Raw genomic sequence first — 22,815 nt, forward strand, 5'->3', positions numbered from 1 at the left:
TTTAGTTTTATCACTAAATTAAAATTGGTTGCAGCTCACAAACTAGTTCTTACATAGAGATATGTCGTTGTTGTATTAACAGCCACTAACTGCAAGGTGTAACCTTTGTCTAGCTAACTGACAAAGCTAACATTAGCATGCTAATATCTGGCCCGTTTAGAAGTACGGTCAACACATCCGACCTGAAACTTGATAAATGTTTTTGTTTAATATTCACGTCAATCTGGAAGATTTTTAACATTTCTCAAACTCACAAAATTAAAATGATGCAACATTATGCTAATAACATTTGACTAAATTCAACAGTCAGTTAGCTTAGCATTATCAGGTATTCCCCTCTCATTATAATCTGTATATGAACACTACTAACTCTGAAACACAGATATGAGTCTAAATGGACTTTCTTTGATAGGGAGATATTCAGACCTGTTTAGCCTAGCTTAGCATAAAGACTGCAAGCAAATGGAAACAGCTTGCCTGGTTCTGACCTTGCTAAAGACGGTCTTGACGTAGATGGGCAGGTCTCCATGTGGACTGCCGAATCCTCCGACGATGCTGAAGCCGAGTCCCTCAGAGCCTTTCTCCAGACTGATGCTGCGGGGCCGCGGACCCCTGAAAAAGAGGAGAAAGAAGCGGGTCAGATTCAGTTAAGCACCACTTGTCGTAAGTGTGTGTGTGTGTTCTCACTCTGGCTCTGCTGTGTCAGTGTTGGCCGACAGACTGGAGCTGCTGGACAAACTCTCCACCTGAGTGGCGATGGCGCTGATGTTGGTGTCTGCTACCACCTGAGAGACACACACGCACACACACACACACACACACACACACACACACACGCACACACACACACACACACACACGCACACACACACACACACACACACACACACACACACACACACACACACACACACACACACACACACACACACACACGAAAAGAGAGTGTGTCAGTTGCTTTGACTTAATTGAATTGATTTAATCTAAAGGGGCACTCAACTGAATATTATGCCGCACACAGCATGTAGCTGCATTCACGGCTTGAATATCCACATAAAATGATTCAGGAGCATCTGTTCTCCAGCAGACACATTGATAATATAATATAACAATGCATACTGAAATGTATGTTTGAACTAAAACTCAGGATATCTCCACCTCTGCTGCTCAGATTTGGACCGTTCTGTTTTTAATCCGTCTCTCATAAATCTAACTACTTTGTGAAAATAACAGTAAATTACTGGACTAAAAAGACACGTATACAATTCACCACCATAGAAAAAACAGAAACAATACAATGTCTAAGAATTCAGAGTACTAAACATTCATACGAATAACTCAAAGTAGTCAACTACATACAAACGAGAGACGGAAAACAAACACAAAGAACGACAAAACAAAATGACACATCAATGACAATCATTTAAACACTTATCTCTGGAGGATGTACTTCTTTTAGGAATCAGATTGTTATAATTTATACATCATGAAACCTTTAAATAATAACAACCCTTCAAGCGACTTAAGCTGTTTTAAATCTGTCTCTCACAACAACAACTACTACATGGAAGTGAAATACTAAATTACTGAGGTGAAATACTTTGCTGACTAACTCACAGAACTCACAAAACTAAAGCAGAGAGCCAGTTAAAACACCTGACTGTATAACAGACAGAACCAGCTGCCTCAGAGCCTTTGGGCAAACAGCCAAATATGAACTCTCTTATCGGAGTCTCTCTGCTGCAGGCTGATGAAGCTTCATTAGTCCTGCCTGCTGCTGCTGCTATCACACTCCCAGCATGCAACAGTCAGCCTGCTGCGCCACACTGATAAAATATACAAACAGCGCGCACGCGCGCACGCTCGAGGTGGAGCTAGTTTTTACTATTTTACATACAGTTAGCTAGTTTAGTCCAGTGGTTCCCAACCTAGGGGTCGGGCCCCTCCAAAGGCTCACCAGATAAATCTGAGGGGTCGTTAGAGGATTAATGGGGGAGGAAAGAACTGAAAAACAAGTTGTGATACAGAAGCTGTATCATGAAACTAAACCGTTTCACTTTTACAAAAGCTAAAAATATATGCTTAACAATTTATTGTATTTTAAAAGCTTGTCATGTGTGTTTTATGAAAAGAGGATAACATATAATTAATCAAGTAAAGTACAATTTGTACAAGTTCAGTACTTAATTTACACCACTAAAAAGGAGTCCAGGTGACTTCATACTACCCACAGACCCACACAGTTAATGCCTACGGTATATCATCATTAGAAAAAAGCACAAACTAGAATTACCGCCTTCGAGGTTGTATGCCTCCACCAACCAGCCACTTTACATCCATGTCTGTCCAAAATGTGATCACTTCATCATTTTAACCTATTAGACATTTGTATGAAATTGTCATAATTAGCATTTCAATTCTTGGGTTTTGGCTATGAATGTGTTTAGTGAGGTCACAGTGATGTTTGACCAACAGTCAATCCTTGAGTCCAAGTAGACGTTTTTGCCAAATTTGAATAAATGGTCTCAAGGTGTACAGACAACTTATAACTAGAAAACATAAACTTACATTTCCAAGTTTCCATAAAACCTTTGACAATACAGCGTACTCCAAGTTCAAACTTGCGACGGGGTTTCAACATCTGACGGGTCGCAGAATAAAGGTGCAACACCGGCGGTGTTACCTGCAGGCTGATGTTTCCGTAGCTGTTCTTCAGCATGGCGACGACGTCGCTGTGTGACAGACCGTCCACGGACTGACTGTTGATACTGACGATCCTGTCGCCCACCTGAACACACACACAGACCTGCTTTATTCACTTATGGTGGTTGTTATTGTGTGTCACGTAATCCCATGTAGGCTGCACCATTTTAACAGTAAGACAATGATAAAACACACAACCAAACGTCGGTCTACCTTGAGCTGGTGTGTCTTGGCTGCGACCCCGTTGGCCTGAATCATAGCGATGAAGATGGGGATGTCACCCAGCAGGCTGCCCTTCCCCCCCGCTATACTCACCCCGAGGGAGTCGCTGACACTCTGAGGGGGGAGAGAGGGAAGACTTGCTTCAGGTGAAGCCTGAGAGAAAAGGATGCCTTATGATTTCCACATTTTTGTATGCGTCTGTAGAGCACAAACACCGCATCCTACAATATTGGTTGACCATTTTTGAGACAGCCGATGCTCTGGCTGTCACATAATCTGATGGGTCACAGAATAAGGTGCAACACCGGCAGTTCCTGAGGAAGCTCATCAGGGGTCAGTCCGGACATCGTGTTATTGTTCTACAACTGCTGCAGAACGTTTTCCATGATGTGTTGGTACCAATCACTAACTATCCAGAAACAATGTCTTCACAGAACACTGTCATTATAGATCACGAGTCCCTCTCTCAGGTTTCATGAAAATCCTTCACAACACACAAACCTCATTCCAGGACCGAACTCACCACCCCAATGCCTTCCTCTGACAGTGGACCTTTTCCTTTTTTATACTTTCAATTTTTTATATTTTATTTGTTGTATGTGAGCGGTATGTGCACTACTTGTGTAATACTTTTTTATTTACCCTTGTGATCTCCACTGTACGGACACCAGCATCTACCCCTACTGACAAACAAAGGAGAAACAACAGCGATCAACATTTAACCAGTCCAAAATTAAAACTGTGCAATCAATATATATATATATATATATATATATATATAAAGTATACAATATATCACGTAATTATAGTCTGCAACAAGATTTTCATGGGCACTTTAAATGAATTTTGGTAAAGCCAACTCCTAATGTATAACTTCAAAACAACAATTTTTTTTATTGTAGGTTGAGATGAATAGATGACTTAATGCTTAATGTTTTAGCTTACCCCTTAGACCATGCAGAAAACCCATTTGAACCCCTAATGAAATCCATTAATATCAAATAATGATACTTAAAATAGTTTTAAAATATCTTATTGCCATCAATGTAAATCTTCACATGGCCTCAACTGACATTAAATTCCCCTTTTAAAACCCATTAAAACTGAATATATTAGAAATCATTAATTATCTGGAGTCAACCCCTTTAACAAGTAAAGCTATCCCTAAATATGAACAATAACTGAGGACTTAAGGTATTTAAAGCACAAATTCAAGGGGGATTGTCATTTAAATCTTTACATTAAAGGCCCTTTATTTATCAATTATGGTGATGATTCAGGATTTAATGCAGGTTCCTTAGATCGTGGTTTCATCTGGACCCTGGTCCACTGCTAATATCACTTTTATTATTACTCACATTACTATTTTATATTACCGATACCATTAATGCACATTATTGACTTTGCTTCTTCACCAGAGTCTCTGTGCTTTCTCGCCTCGCAGGTTCCCGTGGATCCTGGTGATACCTGGACCTGGTCTTGCCTCCTGCCGTGGTTCTGTCATATACATTGAATGTGTTGTAACTCTGTAATGCTGTTCATTCTGTACACATGACATCTATTGCACTTCTGTCCATCCTGGGAGAGGGATCCCTCCTCTGTTGCTCTCCCACAGGTCTCTCCCTCTTTTCTCCCCATTAAAGGTTTTTTTTGGGGGAGTTTTTCCTGTTCCGATGTGAGGGTTCCGGGACAGAGGATGTCGCATGTGTACAGATTGTAAAGCCCTCTGAGGCAAATTTGTAATTTGTGATTTTGGGCTATACAAAAATGTATTGAATTGAAAAATTGAATTGAATGCTACTTGGTAAATTTTGGTACAGTTCATTATGAGCTCAAACATGCAGGAAGTTGTTTCATGCTTCCTCTACCTGTGCTGTTAGAGCAGGAAGTGATGTCACGGGTGGACTTTGAGCTGTTGTTAAACGGCAAGGGCCCAGTGGAGGTCGACGTCGGGGGGTCAGGGGTCACGGGGTCACATGACGTTGAGGTGTTGGTAAGGGGCGGAGCCGCTACACCTGAGCTGTTCCCACTCACATGACTCATCTGGGACAAAGAGAGAGTTTCTATGCAAACATGGTACCTTGTTTCTTTCACTGGCTGTTTACAAATCAACTGTTTGAGTAAATACATTTTTACTATATTTAAGTACAGAATCCTCGACCCAAAAACCAAGTCTGACACCTGAAACTAAAACTGGTTCTCACAAAGATAGAGCAACAGTACAAGAACACACACCTGACTTCCTTGCGAGTTGCGTCTACAGGAGATCCAGGATGCAGCTTTGAGTCGTCCCAGCTCCAACAGGACCGGACCTCGAGCACACTGCGGGACAAACACACGCACATACGCGTTATGGATCCTATACATGCTTTATTTCCACGTTTGTGTACAAATACACAATTATACCCACAAACGGCAGTATCAGAATGTGACGCAAGGCCCTGTTCAGACCTGGCATTAACATGCATCTTCGGTGATCTGATTACAAGTGGACAGCTCTGTGAATGCACCCGAGACGCACTGAGATCTGATCGCTCAGACCACATTCGGAGGTGGTCTGGGCCGCGTATGGCCACATTCTTTTAGCGGTGTGTACGCGAACGTGTCATAGAAACCAAAAAGAAACCATTTTTATTGTCATATACACATACACAAAATTTGCCTTCTGCATTTGACCCATCCCTGTATATAGGGAGCAGTGGGCTGCCAATGATAGGCGCCCAGCTCAGTGTCTTGCTCAGGGACACTACAACACATGACACATCCCAGTCGAGGATCGAACCGTTGACCCTGCCAACAACCCTCTTACCAGACAACCCTCTTAACAACCCTCTTAACCCAGTGATCCACAGCCGTCCCCCGTAGACTGTACAAAAGAAAGGGACGCAGTCACCCACTGGTTTGTGGACTGCCGTTTTGAATCCTCGAGTTTGGCCGTCGCCATCTTGGGCAAATTGCAAGCTTCATGTCTTCTTCACTCACGCTGAAGAACTTCCACACTAGCGACAGGTTTTGTTTTGTATGTCTGTGTCTGTGTGTGTGTGTGTGTCTGTGTCTGTGTCTGTGTGTGTGTGTGTGTGTGAATGTGACGTCTGTGCCACGCTGTGTGATAACATATACGGATATAATATGTGCCCGATCAGGCGGTTTTGATGGGCAGCCGATCGATTTCTGCATCTCTAATATGAAACTAACTTTTCCATTTTGAAAAAACGTATAAAGTACACAGGCAAGTATGTGAACAATGTCGGTACTCAGGAGACTGATCACCCATCAGAAGATTAGTAACATAATGTGATATAAATACAGAAACACAGGGTCAAAGCCAGGGTTCGTATTACATCGTGGCTTTAGAGGGAGCCTTATTATTCGGGAGTAGAGGGGTTGGGAGGTGAGCGGGTACTGTACACATGCACGGACATACATAAACGTGCCCACCTACATGCAGAAATATACTATAAATTTATATCATACAGAGAATATTTAGCCTGAAACAGAAACAAAAACATTGAATATTCAAAGGTAACACTGATGTGAGAATAACACACACGCTGACACCCTGATTGGTTTAGGTGGTTCAGAGGCGTATTGCATAACAGCAACATGTCCACAGTACGATCCCGACCAGGGAACTGTGTTTCCTGTCTGTCCCTACACTTTCAACGATCAGATAACGGCCAACACACCTAAAGGAAATGTTAACAAGAAAACAAGAAATCAAAATGTGCGTGTGTTTACCTTCAGAATGGCGGCGACAGTTTCCTGGGAGGCGTGTCTCATGTCGTCTCCGTTGACCGACAGTATCTGATCTCCCTGCATCAGACGACCGTCCAGCTCAGCAGCGCCCCCTCTGACCACCTCGGAGATAAACACACCGCTGCCACTCCTGACGCACGCACGCACACGCACACACACACACACACACACACACACACACACACACACACACACACACACAGTGGTAGAAGAAATATACAGATCTTTTAGTAGTAGTTAAAGCAGCAATACTACCGTGTAAAAATACTCAGTTAGAAGTAAAAGTTCTGCATTTAACATTTTTACTTAAAGGAACAGTGCGCAGGATTAGCTGCGATTATCAGAAAGTTTACATAATATTCACAAATATGTTTTCATTAGTGTATAATCCTATCCTTCATATCTACATAGGCAGCTGGTCCTCCATGTTGCACCGCCATGTTTCTACGGTAGCCCAGAACGGACAAACCAAACACTGGCTCTGTAAGGGGTGAGCAGGACGGTATTCAGATGGTTGCATTCTGCAACCTCACCACTAGGTGGTGTTAACTCTTACACACTGGTATTTTAAGTAAAAGTATCAGCATCAAAATATACTAAAAGTAATAAAAAAAAGTGAAGGTGGAGCTCATTTAATTACTTTGTATCCTGGTGGGAAGCTAATCTAGAATAAAACATCATAATCTATTAGTTGATTATATTTTGGGCTCATAATCTGAATCTGTTGAGAATAAAAGTTAATAAATAATTGAAGTGAAGTAAAACGTAACAATATTTCTCTCTGAGATGTAGTGGAGTAGAACACACACAAAGTGTTGTGGATCGGTGTGTGTGTGTGTTTTTTAAGGTAGACCTCTTCCCGACGATGCTGAGTCCCAGCCCTCTGCCGCTCCTCTTCTGCAGCTCCACCTTGAGGAGGTCCAGGTTCTCCTCATCTCTGTACTGAGCCTCGTCCCTCAGCACCGTCAGACGAACCTTCGCCGGCGTGTGACGCAGGGCTGCGATGGCCTCCTCGTGGGACGCCCCGCGCAGGTCCACCTCGTTCACCTGGACACGCAGGAAGAATTTAATCATATCTCTATCTTCGACCTGATGCGGTAAATGCATCGAAACATACTTTTCATTTCCTCACATCTGGACTGCTGTAACGGTCTCCTGATTCTCTTACATCAACTTTATATTCATATATATATTCAAATAAATCAGGATTTTATTTTTTCATGTCCACCACAATGGACTTTTCAACTGAGACAGTGTTGTTTTTTACAAAAATGTTTTTCTAAAATAACAAAATGTATTAAATCAGGTTTACACACACAAGGTGGGAGAAAATTAAATAAAATAGTACTGCAAGTTAAACTCTATTGAATTACTTTATATACTGCTGGGTAGTTTAATCTATAATAATACCTCAGAAATTGTTGTAATAGTAGTGAAATAACAATGCAATATTTCCCTCTGAGATGTATTGGAGTAGAAGTATAGAGTAGCATAAAATGGAATACTCAAGTAAAGTACAAGTACCTCAAAATGGTACTTAGTTACAGTACTTGAGTAAATCAGTTTTTATTCAGCAGGGGGAGACATTGTTTACATTTATCAGCCTGTGATTTCATTTCTTGATATTATAGCAGAAACATCATTCTTTTATAATACATAATACTGCAGTTTTAGTACTAGTAGTACTAGCAATGCTAACAGTAACATCACTAAAAACAGCAGCAAAAGCAGCATTACTAACAATAGTACCAGGAATAGTACAAAGTTCGCCCTATTTACTACTGAGCATGACTTAAACAGTAAAAACTGCATGTTTTATATGCAGCTGTGAACCAATGAATACAGTACTTTTGCTGCAGTATTGGCAATATAAGTAGAAGTTGTAGTATTGGCAACAGTACTAGTTACAACAATAACATGACTAATACTAGTATTAGCAGTGACAGAGTTGACAGTAATACTTTATGGAGGTAAAGAAACTAAAACAGGGCATGAAGACAAAATAACATTCACACAATCAAAACAGACAACTCAGGAGTATTGGCAGTACTACCAGTACTGTAGTACTGTATGAGTAGTACCTCGAGTATCTGGTCTCCTGCCCACAGTCGTCCGTCTCTTGCTGCAGCTCCTTCCTCATAAACCTCATGGATCACTATGGCGTCCTGGCGGAGACACAGTGAGACACAATCAGAGAGAGATTTTTTTGATTAATCCGCCACTGAATATAGTCCCCAACAAATGCACTATTTCCTCCTGTTTGTCAGATTAAAAACTACAGTGACCAGAAACTGACTGAGTCTTGTTTATGAAACATTAAACTATAAAAGATTTACGTCTTCAGTGGGAACCAATATCACTACTGACAGATGGACTGACACTTTGTCAGTGTGGGTCTAAACATGGGAGTTGTTGACGAGAGAAATACCCAGAATAACACCAGACTGATCCTTTAAAAAACAAAACAAGAGAGGACATCGTGCAATCAATGAGATCCTCTCTCTCGTGATACTGATGCACCACCACTTGTCTTCAACAAACAATTGAAACGTGAACTTTACATTTGCTTTTTTTTAAAGTTTGATGTAGAACTTGAACAGGAGGACAGTGTGGAGAATTGTCGGTTATTATTATATACATATTAAAGAATAAAGAGGATGGAGGAAAAAAAAAGAAAGAAGAAAATACTGAGAAGTGAGTAAAGTATGTAAGTCTGTTACCAGCTGTGTGTCTCTTCCTCCCACTATGCTCAGTCCGAGCCCTGATCGACCTTTACAGATCTCCAACAGCATCTCCTGACCAGGAACCACTGCACAGCATGATGGGTCTGAGGAGGAGGAGGAGGAAGAGGAAGAGGAAGAGGAGGAAAGGAAGACTTAACTCTTCTAACAAATGTACGAGATTTTCTACCATATTCTTCTGTTTTTCACTGCTGAGGCACAATGATTGGACTTTTGTATACATGTGTGTACATATATATGTACGTGTAACTTTTTCCTCTTGGCTGCTCTGTTGTTGTTTTTTTTGCATTAATTAGTTGTCACGGTAACAAATCAATTAACAGCACCTCATAATATTCGCTGCGGTGTCGACTGTTAGCTGATGTCAGTTCACTGAGTGGATCTGAAAACTTTTCCTTTTGTTCCTCTGAAGATGAGCCGATATGAAGAGAGCTAATGAGCAGTCGGTTTCCATGGCAACCAGCACAAAGTAGTAACTACTCTTATTTAAGTAACAGCAGTAATACTACAGTGTAAAAATACTAAAAGTATTATGTACATTATATATATTATTATGTATATTTTTCACATCAAAATATACTTAAAGTAACAAGTACAAGTATTCATCATGCAGAATGACCCACTTCAAAATAATACACATGTATATGATTAGATTATAAATATTGATGCATTAATGTGTTCATCACTTTAATGTTCCAGCTGCTAAAGGTGGAGCTCATTTTAAGGACTTCATCTACTGATTGTTGTGCGTCCAGGGTGTGGTTAACCTAGCTTAGCACAAAGACTGGCAGCAGAGGGGAACTGTTAGCTTAAGACCTCCCAACAAGTCCAAAGCTCCATTAAAGAGTTGTTGATTTCATGCAGTGAATTGAGAGTCTAGTTCAGATAGATTTAACATTTGATGCAATTAAATTCAATATCAGATCTGAAGATGAGAGACAGGTGTGTGTGTACCTCTGTTGGCGGCTTGCAGGTCGGGGCTTATCAGAGGAGGAGATGCTGTCTGTTTACTGGAACTGCTTGAAGCTGTGCAGGACTACACACACACACACACACACACACACACACACACACACACACACACACACACACACACACACACACACACACACACACACACACACACACACACACACACACACACACACACACACACACACACACACACACACACGAGAGTAAATGTATCGATCAGCTCAGTAAATCTCATTAATTTCTTCAAGTAGGCTGCTGTACTGAAGTACAATGTTGAGGTGTTTGTACTGTAATACACATTCGGTGACACTTCTACTCCACTACATTTATCTGACAGCTTTACATTTTTAGATCTTACAAAACAAATCATATGATCAGTTTATAAAATATGACCCATTGTTGTAGATTAAACAACTGAATATTATATTAGGCAGGTATATACTGTATATGTAAGGAGTTTGTTTTTCCCCAGGTGGCATTACTGCTTTTATTCCAGTAAAGGATCTGAATACTTCTGTCAGTATCTAAATGTACAAATTCAGACAAACTCAGATTTGTCATCTTCTAAAGTAAATCATCATCATGTTGATACCTGCTGCTCCAGCAACGCCTTCGGAGCCTGAAGCTCATTTTCTGAAGTCTCTGCAACTTTCAGCCTCTGCAGCAAAAACAAACGCGCGCACGCACACACACACCCACACACAGTAACTAAGTGCATTTACTCAAGTACTGTAATTAAGTATAATTTTGAGTTAGTGGTACTTGAGTATTCCCATTTTCTGCTACTTTATACTTCTTCTCCACTACACAGAAATATTGCACTTTTATTACTGCACAAATGTATTTAAAAATTGTAGTTACTTTGCAACTGAAGATGAAAAAAAGAAAAAAGAATTATTTTACATACGTATGTATATATATATATATATATATACAGTGGGTACGGAAAGTATTCAGACCCCTTTACATTTTTCACTCTTTGTTTCATTGCAGCCATTTGCTAAAATCAAAAAAGTTAATTTTATTTCTAATGTACACTCAGCACCCCATCTTGACAGAAAAAAACAGAAATGTAGAAATTTTTGCAAATTTACTAAAAAAGAAAAAATGAAATATCACATGGTCATAAGTATTCAGACCCTTTGCTGTGACACTCATATTTAACTCACATGCTGTCCATTTCTTCTGATCCTCCTTGAGATGGTTCTACTCCTTCATTGGAGTCCAGCTGTGTTTAATTAAACTGATTGGACTTGATTAGGAAAGGCACACACCTGTCTATATAAGACCTTACAGCTCACAGTGCATGTCAGAGCAAATGAGAATCATGAGGTCGAAGGAACTGCCCAAGGAGCTCAGAGACGGAATTGTGGCAAGGCACAGATCTGGCCAAGGTTACAAAAGAATTTCTGCAGCACTCAAGGTTCCTAAGAGCACAGTGGCCTCCATAATCCTTAAATGGAAGAAGTTTGGGACGACCAGAACTCTTCCTAGACCTGGCCGTCCAGCCAAACTGAGCAATCGTGGAAGAAGAGCCTTGGTGAGAGAGGTAAAGAAGAACCCAAAGATCACTGTGGCTGAGCTCCAGAGATGCAGTAGGGAGATGGGAGAAAGTTCCACAAAGTCAACTATCACTGCAGCCCTCCACCAGTCGGGGCTTTATGGCAGAGTGGCCCGACGGAAGCTTCTCCTCAGTGCAAGACATATGAAAGCCCGCATAGAGTTTGCCAAAAAACACATGAAGGACTCCCAGACTATGAGAAATAAGATTCTCTGGTCTGATGAGACCAAGATTGAACTTTTTGGCGTTAATTCTAAGCGGTATGTGTGGAGAAAACCAGGCACTGCTCATCACCTGCCCAATACAATCCCAACAGTGAAACATGGTGGTGGCAGCATCGTGCTATGGGGGTGTTTTTCAGCTGCAGGGACAGGACGACTGGTTGCAATTGAAGGAAAGATGAATGCGGCCAAGTACAGAGATATCCTGGAAGAAAACCTCTTCCAGAGTGCTCTGGACCTCAGACTGGGCCGAAGGTTCACCTTCCAACAAGACAATGACCCTAAGCACACAGCTAAAATAACAAAGGAGTGGCTTCGGAACAACTCTGTGACCATTCTTGACTGGCCCAGCCAGAGCCCTGACCTAAACCCAATTGAGCATCTCTGGAGAGACCTGAAAATGGCTGTCCACCAACGTTCACCATCCAATCTGACGGAACTGGAGAGGATCTGCAAGGAAGAATGGCAGAGGATCCCCGAATCCAGGTGTGAAAAACTTGTTGCATCATTCCCAAGAAGACTCATGGCTGTACTAGCTCAAAAGGGTGCTTCTACTCAATACTGAGCAAAGGGTCTGAATACTTATGACCATGTGATATTTCAGTTTTTCTTTTTTAATAAATTTGCAAAAATTTCTACAATTCTGTTTTTTTCTGTCAAGATGGGGTGCTGAGTGTACATTAATGAGAAATAAAATGAACTTTTTTGATTTTAGCAAATGGCTGCAATGAAACAGAGTGAAAAATGTAAAGGGGTCTGAATACTTTCCGTACCCACTGTATATTTAGATAATGATCCTATAAAATGTGATGCATTAAATGAGTATAATTAGCTCTTCTACTACCAACTGCTATATTTAAATGCATCGTACATGTTCCTGCATCAATAACAATTGTCAGATAGTGTAATATATACATCAATAGACCACTTTGGCTGCATAGTGAGTACTTTTACTTAATACTACTCTTGTATGTTTAGTGAAATAAGATTATTATTAATATGTTAGTATTTTTTAAATGGTGGTGTTTCTACTCTCCCTGGAGTAAACGCTCTCAGTACTTCCTCCACAGTGTGTGAATGAGGTCAGCCAGACCAAATCACCTTGGTGGAGGTGTCGCTCTCTGTCAGACTCTTGGGGGCTCTGTTGTTGCTGTTGCTGCTGCTTCTGTTTCCGTTCCTGTTGTTCTGCTCGCCTATATCGCTCTTCGCGTCCTGTTAGACAGACCACAGATCAGTTTACACTTTCATATCCCGGTGCAATGTGGGCTGAAACTTCGGGTTGTTTCCCCTCTAGTGACACCTGTACACAGCCCCCCAGAGTTCACAAACTATGATGTTTTGTTGTAGTTTAAACAAACCAACAGTACACCGGAAATGATTAGTTAATGCATGAGTAAGTCTTAGCGTCTAGACAAAAATAAGCAATAGTTTTAGTGACATTTCAGTCATTTTTATCCTTCATAGTTTTAGTTGACAACACAAAGTCAACTTTCAGTCAAAATGTTTTCTCTCTAAATTTTGTGGTTTCTTTTTTTCATTTAGTCTCAGTCCTGTTTCAAATGTTCTTTTTTCATCAGATTATATTGAATATTTCTGAATAATCTAGTTCCAGCCAAAACAATTTACTGTTAAAATATGGAATATTAGTCCAATAATGACCGATAATCTTTTGGGGGGAACATTGTCACTGTTTCTGAGTGAGTGAGTGAGCGAGTGAGCGAGAGATCCCCAAAATAAATGATCCATCGAAATATTCACACGAGATATCAATGTGACGAGTGTCTGAAAGTGATTATGACTAACCTGCGGGTCCGATGACAGGTGGAGGGTCAGGCTGTCGGGGGGGCGAGGCTCGTCTGTGGGGACGGAGACGCCGAGAGGAGCTGGAGAGACGGACTGACACAGAAGAAGAAGAAGAAGAAGAAGAAGGAGAATACATGCAGGTCAGTCTACGGTTGCCTCCGTCTTTAAACCAGAGTGACTCTCAGGAATGAGAGTGTCAGTTAAATGGAGAATGAGTGTTAAATTGAACGTCAGGTTTGACGTCTCGTCTTGTTTCTTAACCTCTCCTGACAGAGTGTGTTTGGTCTGAGGCCAGTAAATAACTTTCCCTCCAACAGTTTGAAACTGACTGGAAACAACAAACTGTGTTTTATACATTTCTGTTTGTGTTGAGATTAGCATATTACACACATATTAACCAGCGAACTTTAGAACCAGGCTAGCTGTTTCCCTCTGCTTCAAGTCTTTATGCTAAGCTAGGCTAACCACCTCCCAACTCCAGCTCTGTACCTGTGCGACCTACAGAAGTACAACAAACGTTAAAAATATTAATTACACTATTGTGGACTAATGAATGTCAAAATATAGGAAGGAAAAAAAAGTCATAGTATAACATGTTGAAAAAGTCATAATAGTATACATAAAAAGTAACAGCATAATATGTCAAAAAGGTTATATCATAGTACATCAAAAAAGTCACAGTATAGTAAGTCAATTTAAGTCATAGTACATTATGTGAAAAAGTCACAAAATACTCAAAAAATGTCATATTGTAAGTCCAACAAATGAGGCATGTTATAATAATAAACAATACATTTTTATGTTTCACACCTGGAGCTCAGTTAATTGTTGTCTTTACGTTCTGGTCACACTGGCTTACAGACTGACATGTAACTCACTGATTGGACAGTTTTGGTGACGTCATCATCAGCACCCACATGGGCAAATCAAATTGTGTTGGACTGACAGCAGCTCCGTCTGCAGTTTTATGTTCCTGACGTATTTATGTGTGTTCTCCGGAGTTAAAAAGAGACAGAAGCTTGTGGACGGGGATGTGTGTCAGTGTTAAAAGAGTGCGTTGTTACCTCGGGGCTGACAGGGGGAGGAGGGGGAGAGGCGAAGGGGGGGACGGCCATCTGGTTTATAGCATCCTCATTTCTACGGAGAGACAGAGAGAGCCATCAGTGCAGTTTGGGCTGCAACACGAAAAACCAGAAAAGAAGCAAGAAAAACACATTTTCTCATCAGCAAGGAACTGATGGAAGTTCATTATTAATGCAGAGTTTCACCACCTGAGACCCTCCCCCCCTCTCTCGCATAAACACATGTCCGCTCGGTGTTTCATTATGTCCCCGTGAGAGCGGATCAGTCACAGAGCTGCAGCTGATCTGCGGCCTGCAGCAGCAGTGCAGATGAACGTTCAGCTGCAATAATACGACTGCTGCACAACCACCAACCTAAGATGGAGACCTGTTTTTAACATTCTGATTCACGTTTTTTTATGGAGGTGGAAGCACTTCTTGTGTTATATGAATAATTTCTGTCCTATGCATTGAATGTGCTGTAACTCTGTTATGTTGTTCATTCTGTACACATGACATCTATTGCACTTCTGTCCATCCTGATAGAGGATGCCTCCTCTGTTGATCTCTCTGAGGTTTCTTCCTTTCTTTTAAAGGTTTTTTTGAGGGAGTATTTCCTGTACCGATGTGAGGGTCCTGGGATAGAGGATGTCGTATGTGTACAGATTGTAAAGCCCTCTGATGCAAATTTGTAATTTTGGGCTATACAAAATAAATTGAATTGAAACTCACAAAATTGCCTTTTAAATTAATCTAGTGTGAAGTCAGAGACTTTTATTCATTCAGAGATCTGATTCACAGCATCAGTCTGTTTTCAGGTTTCTGGTCTTACTTGAGTCAGCACCGGCTGGGACTGAAGACTACAAGTTTGAAAAAAAAAAAAATCATAAGTTGTGGAGTTAGAAAGGGCCTCTGTAGCTGTTAGCTGCTAGCATAGCACACCACAATCCCACACACAACATTCACTGGAGAACGTTGCCTTCAGAGCTTTCTGCCATAAGTCCCCTCAGGTTTAGGGCAACAAAACTTTATTAATGCAAACTTTTCCTATGTGCATACACGGCTCCCGTCCAGCTGAACTGTGGGCAATGTAGGCGCGAAGAAAAATTGCAGGGAGAGATGGCAAAAATATTCGGACACTCATTCTGTCAGCGTGTCCACTATGACTTGCTACATGGGATAAAACCAGCAGTGACGGACGCTGGTGTTGGTCCCCGAACGCCTCATGTCTGTTGGGTCTGATCCAGGCGGCAACCTCAGGTTGTGTCGAAGGAGGTGTCTTAAAACTTGCATTATAGCTACTGACCAGCAGGGGGCGACTCCTCTGGTTGTATCGAAGTCTGAGAAAATGACTCTACTTCTCTCTTGATTTATTACCTCAGTAAACATTGTAAACATGAGTTTATGGTCTCAATCTCTAGTTTCAAGTCTTCTTCAATACAGCATGATGTTCATTTAGTAAATGATGGTCCATTTAGAGTCAAACTTCCACTTCTTATATACAGTCTTTGGTCGGATCATTACTGGGCTGATGGCAGGGAGTCTGACCTTTATGTCTTCATCCTGCTGAGCACCTTCATCTGTCAAAGTTCACGAAGCCCAAGGATGAGGAGCGATGGGACAAAGACGGATGCTGACTCAGACTTCCTTTCCTCCTCCCAGCAGCAGCTGGTGACTCACTAAACGCTCCTGATGGGAACATCGCTGTAATCTAAACTGAACAATCACACGGCTGAGGGAGAAATTATATTTATCAAATCGGGTATCTCATCAGCAGGAACAACAACAAGAAGCTTCTCGGGCAACGGAGCGGAAAACCAACAACGCATCCCCGAAGTGTGCCGACGGACATGAAGGAGGATGCGATAAGGGAGATGAAACCCGGAGTGTGGCTCAGAAGACATCTGCTACATGACGACATATGGTGCGAGTCCACCACATGGGACACTTCAAACCCTTCTGCGGTGGAGCCGTCTGACGCCGGAATCGTTTGATTCGAGGCTCTGGCGCTAAACGGAGCCATCTGTGGAGCTCCAGGATGAACATCAGAGGACCGAGATGGAGGTTTTTTTTGTCTCATTCTGCTTTCTTATTTAGACTGCGTCATCATTAGTGCTTCTAAACTCCACTTCACAGAGATCACCTGTCAATCAAACGGCGAGGGAAAGATTATCTGGAACCAGTAAAACGAATAACAGAGTTGAGTGCAGTACTGCTGCGTGACTAGAGGAGCGATGAACAATGAGGGTGAAAAATGACCAAACAATTAGAAATATCTTTAGGAGTTATATGAGCCGTTCAGGGTCACTGAATATTAAGGGAAACGTCAGCACTTTTAACGTTTGATGACAGAAACGTTCCACTCTGACTCCTCCACTCCTTCGGGCTGAACACGCAGAGCGATCGACGGATCAACAACACCCTTCACTTCCTTTCCTTCATCTTCAGAGAGCTTTAAAATGGTTGAGTATTTTAAATATAAGACGGAGACGATTCATTTAAGTGGAAACCTTTCTGATCACCTAAATCAGCACCACATCACTGACTTATTGTCTGCTCTCTAATAGAGCAGGAAATTATGCCTGAAATTATGGATTGAACGTCATCAGAGAGAATCATTATCAGCCGTTCTCCATCAAAAGGCACCGTGATTATTATCATCCTCTATTGTACGGCCACAAGATGCTCCAGTTTCTCAATCTGATTTAACTTCTTCTATGACAGCATCAATGATTAGATGAAGATTTCCTCACAACTCTTACTGAACAGACATTAAAGGGATACATTGATGAGGAAGAAAGACAACCAGAGTTCACTGAGAGAAGCAGACGATAGGATCCGGTCTGCAGCTTATTCACCGTCTTAAAGTCCTGCTCTGCAGACAATATCGTCAAAAAACAAAAAGCTCTGACAGTCTAAGTCAAAAAGCTGGCCCGGTGTTATTTTGCTTGGGGTTTTCATTTGAAACCAAAAAAAAACTGGATTTCTGTACCTTACCCATCTCTTACAATCTAGTTGCTCTACAAAGGGATCAATACAAAAAACAATATATTTACAGTTAACTCCAATATAATGCCAGACAACTGCCACAAGAGGACAGTCAATATTTTTTTTAACAGTTTTAATCATGGCCATAAGCTTAACCTTAGTTGTGGCAAATCAGGAAATGCTAATATAAATAATTTTTGTAATTTATGATTTTGAAGCTCAGTTTTCATGATGTGAAAGTTATGGACTGGATTTGATTTTACATCATGTACAGAGACTTACGTACGAAAGCTTAACTCCTGACATAAATGTGGGGGTTTGTGGTTTAAGATGTAGAAATATTCAGCCTATGTAAATATTTGTTTTAATTATTTTGTGAGTTGTTTCTGTTTTTGTGTGGTGGGGATTTACCCCAACCATTTATTTCTATAATGTCTTTTATACTTTTTACTATAACACACATGTAAAATGTCATTTGTAGCCATACATCAGCATGATAAGAACTACCTAAAATAACAGAAACCATCTTTGGGGAGACTGCATTTGACGTGTACTTGGGTTTTTATGTTTGGCCCATGTCTCATCTTTAACATATAGGGGGCAGGGTTTATGACCTATACTGCAGCCAGCCACCAAGGGGACAATCGAGATGTTTTGGCTTGGGGAGCTGTCATGTTGTCCATCTTTATACTATACACAAAGCTCAGACAAACCTGAATGGCTGTGAAAGGAAGAATAATCTATTCCTGCGCTCCAAGCTTTGTCTTCTCTTGCTTCATTCCATCTGTCCTGGTCCCTCAGTATCTCCACCCTTCGACCATTTATTTTATTTTAATATATATATTACGTTATTGTCCTTGCCCAGTATCTGACCCGTTCGCGATGAACCTTTAATGTGTCCTTGGTGCAAGTGAAGCCGTCAGAAACTGGAATTTATGGATCAGTCTGTTACTTTCTGCTTCAGTCACGCAAGACAGACACCGTTAGCCAATCATCCACCTGAACAGGTTAATTAGTTTAACATTCACTCTTTAGATGTTCCGCTGAGAGGCCTCAATACTACAACGTCCAGATGATTGATCTGATACCGTACCAGTGGAGTCATACATTTACAAGTTTTTTTTCTGAGGGCGGTGCTAAAAGGACACATCATGGCGTCACATATTTTAAATTATCCTCTGAGGAGCAGGACTGAGATCAGGACATTTCTATGTAAGTCTAGGTATACATACATACATACATACATACACACATACACACATACATATACAGTATATATATATATATATACTATATATACACACACAGTATATATATATACAGTATATATGTAAGTATGAATGTATGTCTGTATAACTTTTACTTGGCAAATGACCACCTGACTAAAGCAGAGCAGGAAGGAGAGCTAGTTAGCTGTTAGCAGCCAGTGGGAGTCATACGTGTCTTTGGCTAACAGAACTAAACACACAGCAGGACTGACAGTTTCAGTTCAGAGGAAGTTTTAAACAGTCAACATGATGCATTACACAGTGAACTGTAGACTGCTGCATAAATTCAAATGAGTGTCATTGCTTAATTGTGTTTTTTATTCATTCAATCAAACATTCAACAGCAATGGTCAATGCAGACACACCTGCAGGATATCTGCATTTTGTCTGTCTTCGACACTTGCACTACTGTCTGTTCCCAAACAATTTCTTTTGTTGTTGTTTCTATGTCGACTCTTCTGTGAGTCTTTTTTTTTTTAAACATCTAAAGTAGTTCAGGCTAAATCCATTCAAATGGATTATTAAAACTGGGTTTGATGGTGATTTTAAATGTGCCCGGTGCATCCGTCTTCTGTCGATAATGGGAGTAACATGATTGATCTGGATATAAACTATTTCATGTCTTAGATTCTAATTAGATTATATATTTAGGTGATTTTTAACTTAATGTTATAGGAACATTTGTATCAGCATTGTCAGAGGGGAGCCTGATGAGAATCACCGCTTCACTGTCATCATTGACAGTGATGAACTTGATCTCCTGAAGCTGTCCCCTGGTTTAAACCTGGAGGTCTGATCTGTACATGGAATAAGAATTTTGAACATTATTTAAATGCTGTGTTCTCAGCTGTGTGTTGTTGCAGCTTTCAGGAACGCCACAGTGTAATCCGGACACCGATTAAAACCCACCTTTACAGACTCGTTATGCGACATCTGAAGCCGCTTCTTTACTACAATGATTGTTTGATCGCTTTGGAAACCAATCTACTCCATCAGTATCGTCACACAGTAAGTTAGATGTGCAGAGGGATGGACCGGGCTGGCAGGGTGACCATTTCTGTTTCCATGGCGATGCACTCCTGCCGAGGCTCCTGCCCCCGTCGACATCCCATTGCTCATTGCCGTGGCGACCTTTATCGGAGATAAATCATTCAGCGGCGGCCCGTGGACACGACTATAACGAGATTTTGTCACCTGGCCGAACGCGGCGAGAGCGCCAGTGTCCTCCTGGCCCCGACACGCCGACCGCATTCAATCAGAGCAGGCCGGCAGGCAAAATAAAAACCACGACATGGTCAGAACAGTCTGGTGAACTGGGAGATAGCACACACAAAAGGTTTCCTGAAGAAATCCGTCTCAAAGGGAATCATGGGAAGAACCGCATCTTCTCTGTACAGATCTAATCACACGACACGGTGACCTCCAGCTGAACCACTGAGGATAAAGCAGAATAAACGTCCTCTTCAGTCAGCCAGAGTTCAATACAGTGTACCGATATACATCAACATGGCATTTCTCTGCAGTGTGAACACTACCTGCAGGCCGGGTAAAGGTTCAAAAAGCTCATTTGTGAAAAAGAAAAGAGACTATTGATCACAACAAAAGTACCCTGCTTGAAAATATTCATGCTGAGGTAAAAAAAAAAAAATCAATAAACACTTATAGTATGAAGAGTTCAGGGTCTCAAAAATGACAGCTTTCTCTCCATGAACATGACACTGATAGAAATACATTTTGAAGAAAATGTAACACCAGACTCTGTTCCTTTTATCAGCATGAGGAAATGTTAATTAATGTATCTGACAAATCTCAAAAACAAAAGATATTCACTGACAACATATTTAATTTGTTATATCTGATCTTATAACACAATATCAGCTGGTAGTGACTACAGTGTTATTAAACAGTTTTATGGTGTTTAGACCAGAGAAAGATCATCATCTGGTTTAATAGTCAAAAATCAGTGAAGAAAAGTAATTAAGTACATTTACTCAAGTACTGTACTTAAGTACAGTTTGAGGTACTTGTAGTTCACTTGCGTAATTCCATTTCATGCTACTCTATACTTCTACGCCATTACATCTCAGAGACTAATATTGTACTTTGTACTTCACTACATATATTTATGAACACAGGAATGCATCAATAAATATAATCCAATAATATAATATTTATTATTCTGAAATGATCCTTTCTGCATAACCTTTACTGTTGGTATTTGCAGTATATTTTTATGCTAATGCTTTTACTAAAAATGTCAAATGCATGGTCTTTTACTGACAACACAGTATTTTCACCATGTGGTACTAACCCTAATACTTTAAGAAGATCTTGACATTTCCTCCACCACAGGTACACATACAAATGAACTAAATACAAGTATTTGATATATCCCTGGTATTACACAGCAACAACACTTCAATGTGTTTTACATCAGGTTACAAATGAGGGATGGTTTTTATGTTGCTGACAGACTTGAATCTCATTCACACTCTTTCATACAAATGGTTAAACCCATAGTGTCTACAAAAGCCCAAATATGAGAAATAGATATCGACTTCACTTGAGAGTTTCTTCTGTGTTTTTAAACAATTCAAACAGCTGCCGGGCGTTCAGGACCCGAACGTGTACGAGTGATGTTTTCAGATTGAATGTATTTAACAAACCGTCGCCACTCTGTTCCCATCTGTAGGTTCGTGACCCAGAGGACGTTTTCCATCGCTGTCAAACACTACGACACCACAGCTGTCAGGATGTGACAGACGTCAGCGAAGCCGCTAGTATCTGGCGACGAAGCACGACTCAATGCCGACATGTCATCACATGACTACAACCAAACAATACAGGAGCTGTTGGGCCTTAAAAGTAATTTGGAGGTTTAACGTTAACATGGAGGTGATGATAAAAACAGTCATCGACTGAAGATTTTACAGCAGCACTGACGTGAAAATGAGTCTTGATTTGACACCAGCGAGACGCTTACAGCTCAGTAACAGACGTAACGACTTGTTGTGGTCGTGATTTATGTCTCATGTTGACATGGAGGTGTCTCATGAGCCTGAACACAGCAAACAGCCCCATCACTCAGAGTGACGGAGGTCTTTAGTAGCAGTTCTGACTTACACACTCATCCATCTCCATGTGTCAGACTGAGGATGCAGATGTTTTAAATATTCAGCTTACGGAGGCTGCAGGGTTCATTACAGGTAGATAACATCCTGGTGATTTATGTCCTCTTAAAGTCAGTAGTGGAGATAAAAATGCAAAGTTTGTCCTGAGCATGGAACAAGAAGAAATATATACTGTGCAAAGTATATCTTGTTTTTGACCTTAAGTACAAGGGAATGGTCAAAGTTTTGTCCTGATGGTGGCGCTAGAGCATCTTCTCCCAACCTCTGCCTCAGGACCTTATAGGTTTACCTGATACGCAAATGCTGTCAGAAATTTAAAAAAAAAGAGTTTTAAAGAAGTACATTTTACGTTTATTTAAAGCTGGGGTCGCAACATTGGAGAAAA

The 22,815-nt window shown here is 40.9% G+C and overlaps 1 protein-coding gene across 3 annotated transcripts in view; it reads right to left on the minus strand.

The window, feature by feature from the left end:
• patj (PATJ crumbs cell polarity complex component) overlaps window positions 1-22,815 on the minus strand; it is a 124,568-nt gene that overhangs the window by 4,881 nt on the left and 96,872 nt on the right. For 2 of the 3 annotated variants that reach the window (XM_076079362.1, XM_076079361.1), the window contains exons 30-45: window positions 15,047-15,119; window positions 13,983-14,075; window positions 13,281-13,391; window positions 10,990-11,055; window positions 10,377-10,458; window positions 9,402-9,508; window positions 8,763-8,846; window positions 7,535-7,728; window positions 6,664-6,811; window positions 5,161-5,247; window positions 4,794-4,968; window positions 3,568-3,605; window positions 2,917-3,078; window positions 2,684-2,788; window positions 688-785; window positions 489-612 (exon numbers count right to left, since the gene is read on the minus strand). In XM_076079362.1, the coding sequence (XP_075935477.1) occupies window positions 489-612; window positions 688-785; window positions 2,684-2,788; window positions 2,917-3,078; window positions 3,568-3,605; window positions 4,794-4,968; window positions 5,161-5,247; window positions 6,664-6,811; window positions 7,535-7,728; window positions 8,763-8,846; window positions 9,402-9,508; window positions 10,377-10,458; window positions 10,990-11,055; window positions 13,281-13,391; window positions 13,983-14,075; window positions 15,047-15,119 (1,747 nt within the window). The remainder of the gene's footprint in view (window positions 1-488; window positions 613-687; window positions 786-2,683; window positions 2,789-2,916; window positions 3,079-3,567; window positions 3,606-4,793; window positions 4,969-5,160; window positions 5,248-6,663; window positions 6,812-7,534; window positions 7,729-8,762; window positions 8,847-9,401; window positions 9,509-10,376; window positions 10,459-10,989; window positions 11,056-13,280; window positions 13,392-13,982; window positions 14,076-15,046; window positions 15,120-22,815) is intronic. The other variant, XM_076079363.1, reaches the window with a different exon arrangement.

The sequence above is a fragment of the Anarhichas minor genome, unplaced genomic scaffold (genome assembly GCF_050575085.1).
Source record: "Anarhichas minor isolate MPS153535 unplaced genomic scaffold, ASM5057508v1 ptg000071l, whole genome shotgun sequence".
In the NCBI taxonomy this organism is placed as follows: Eukaryota; Metazoa; Chordata; class Actinopteri; order Perciformes; family Anarhichadidae; genus Anarhichas; species Anarhichas minor.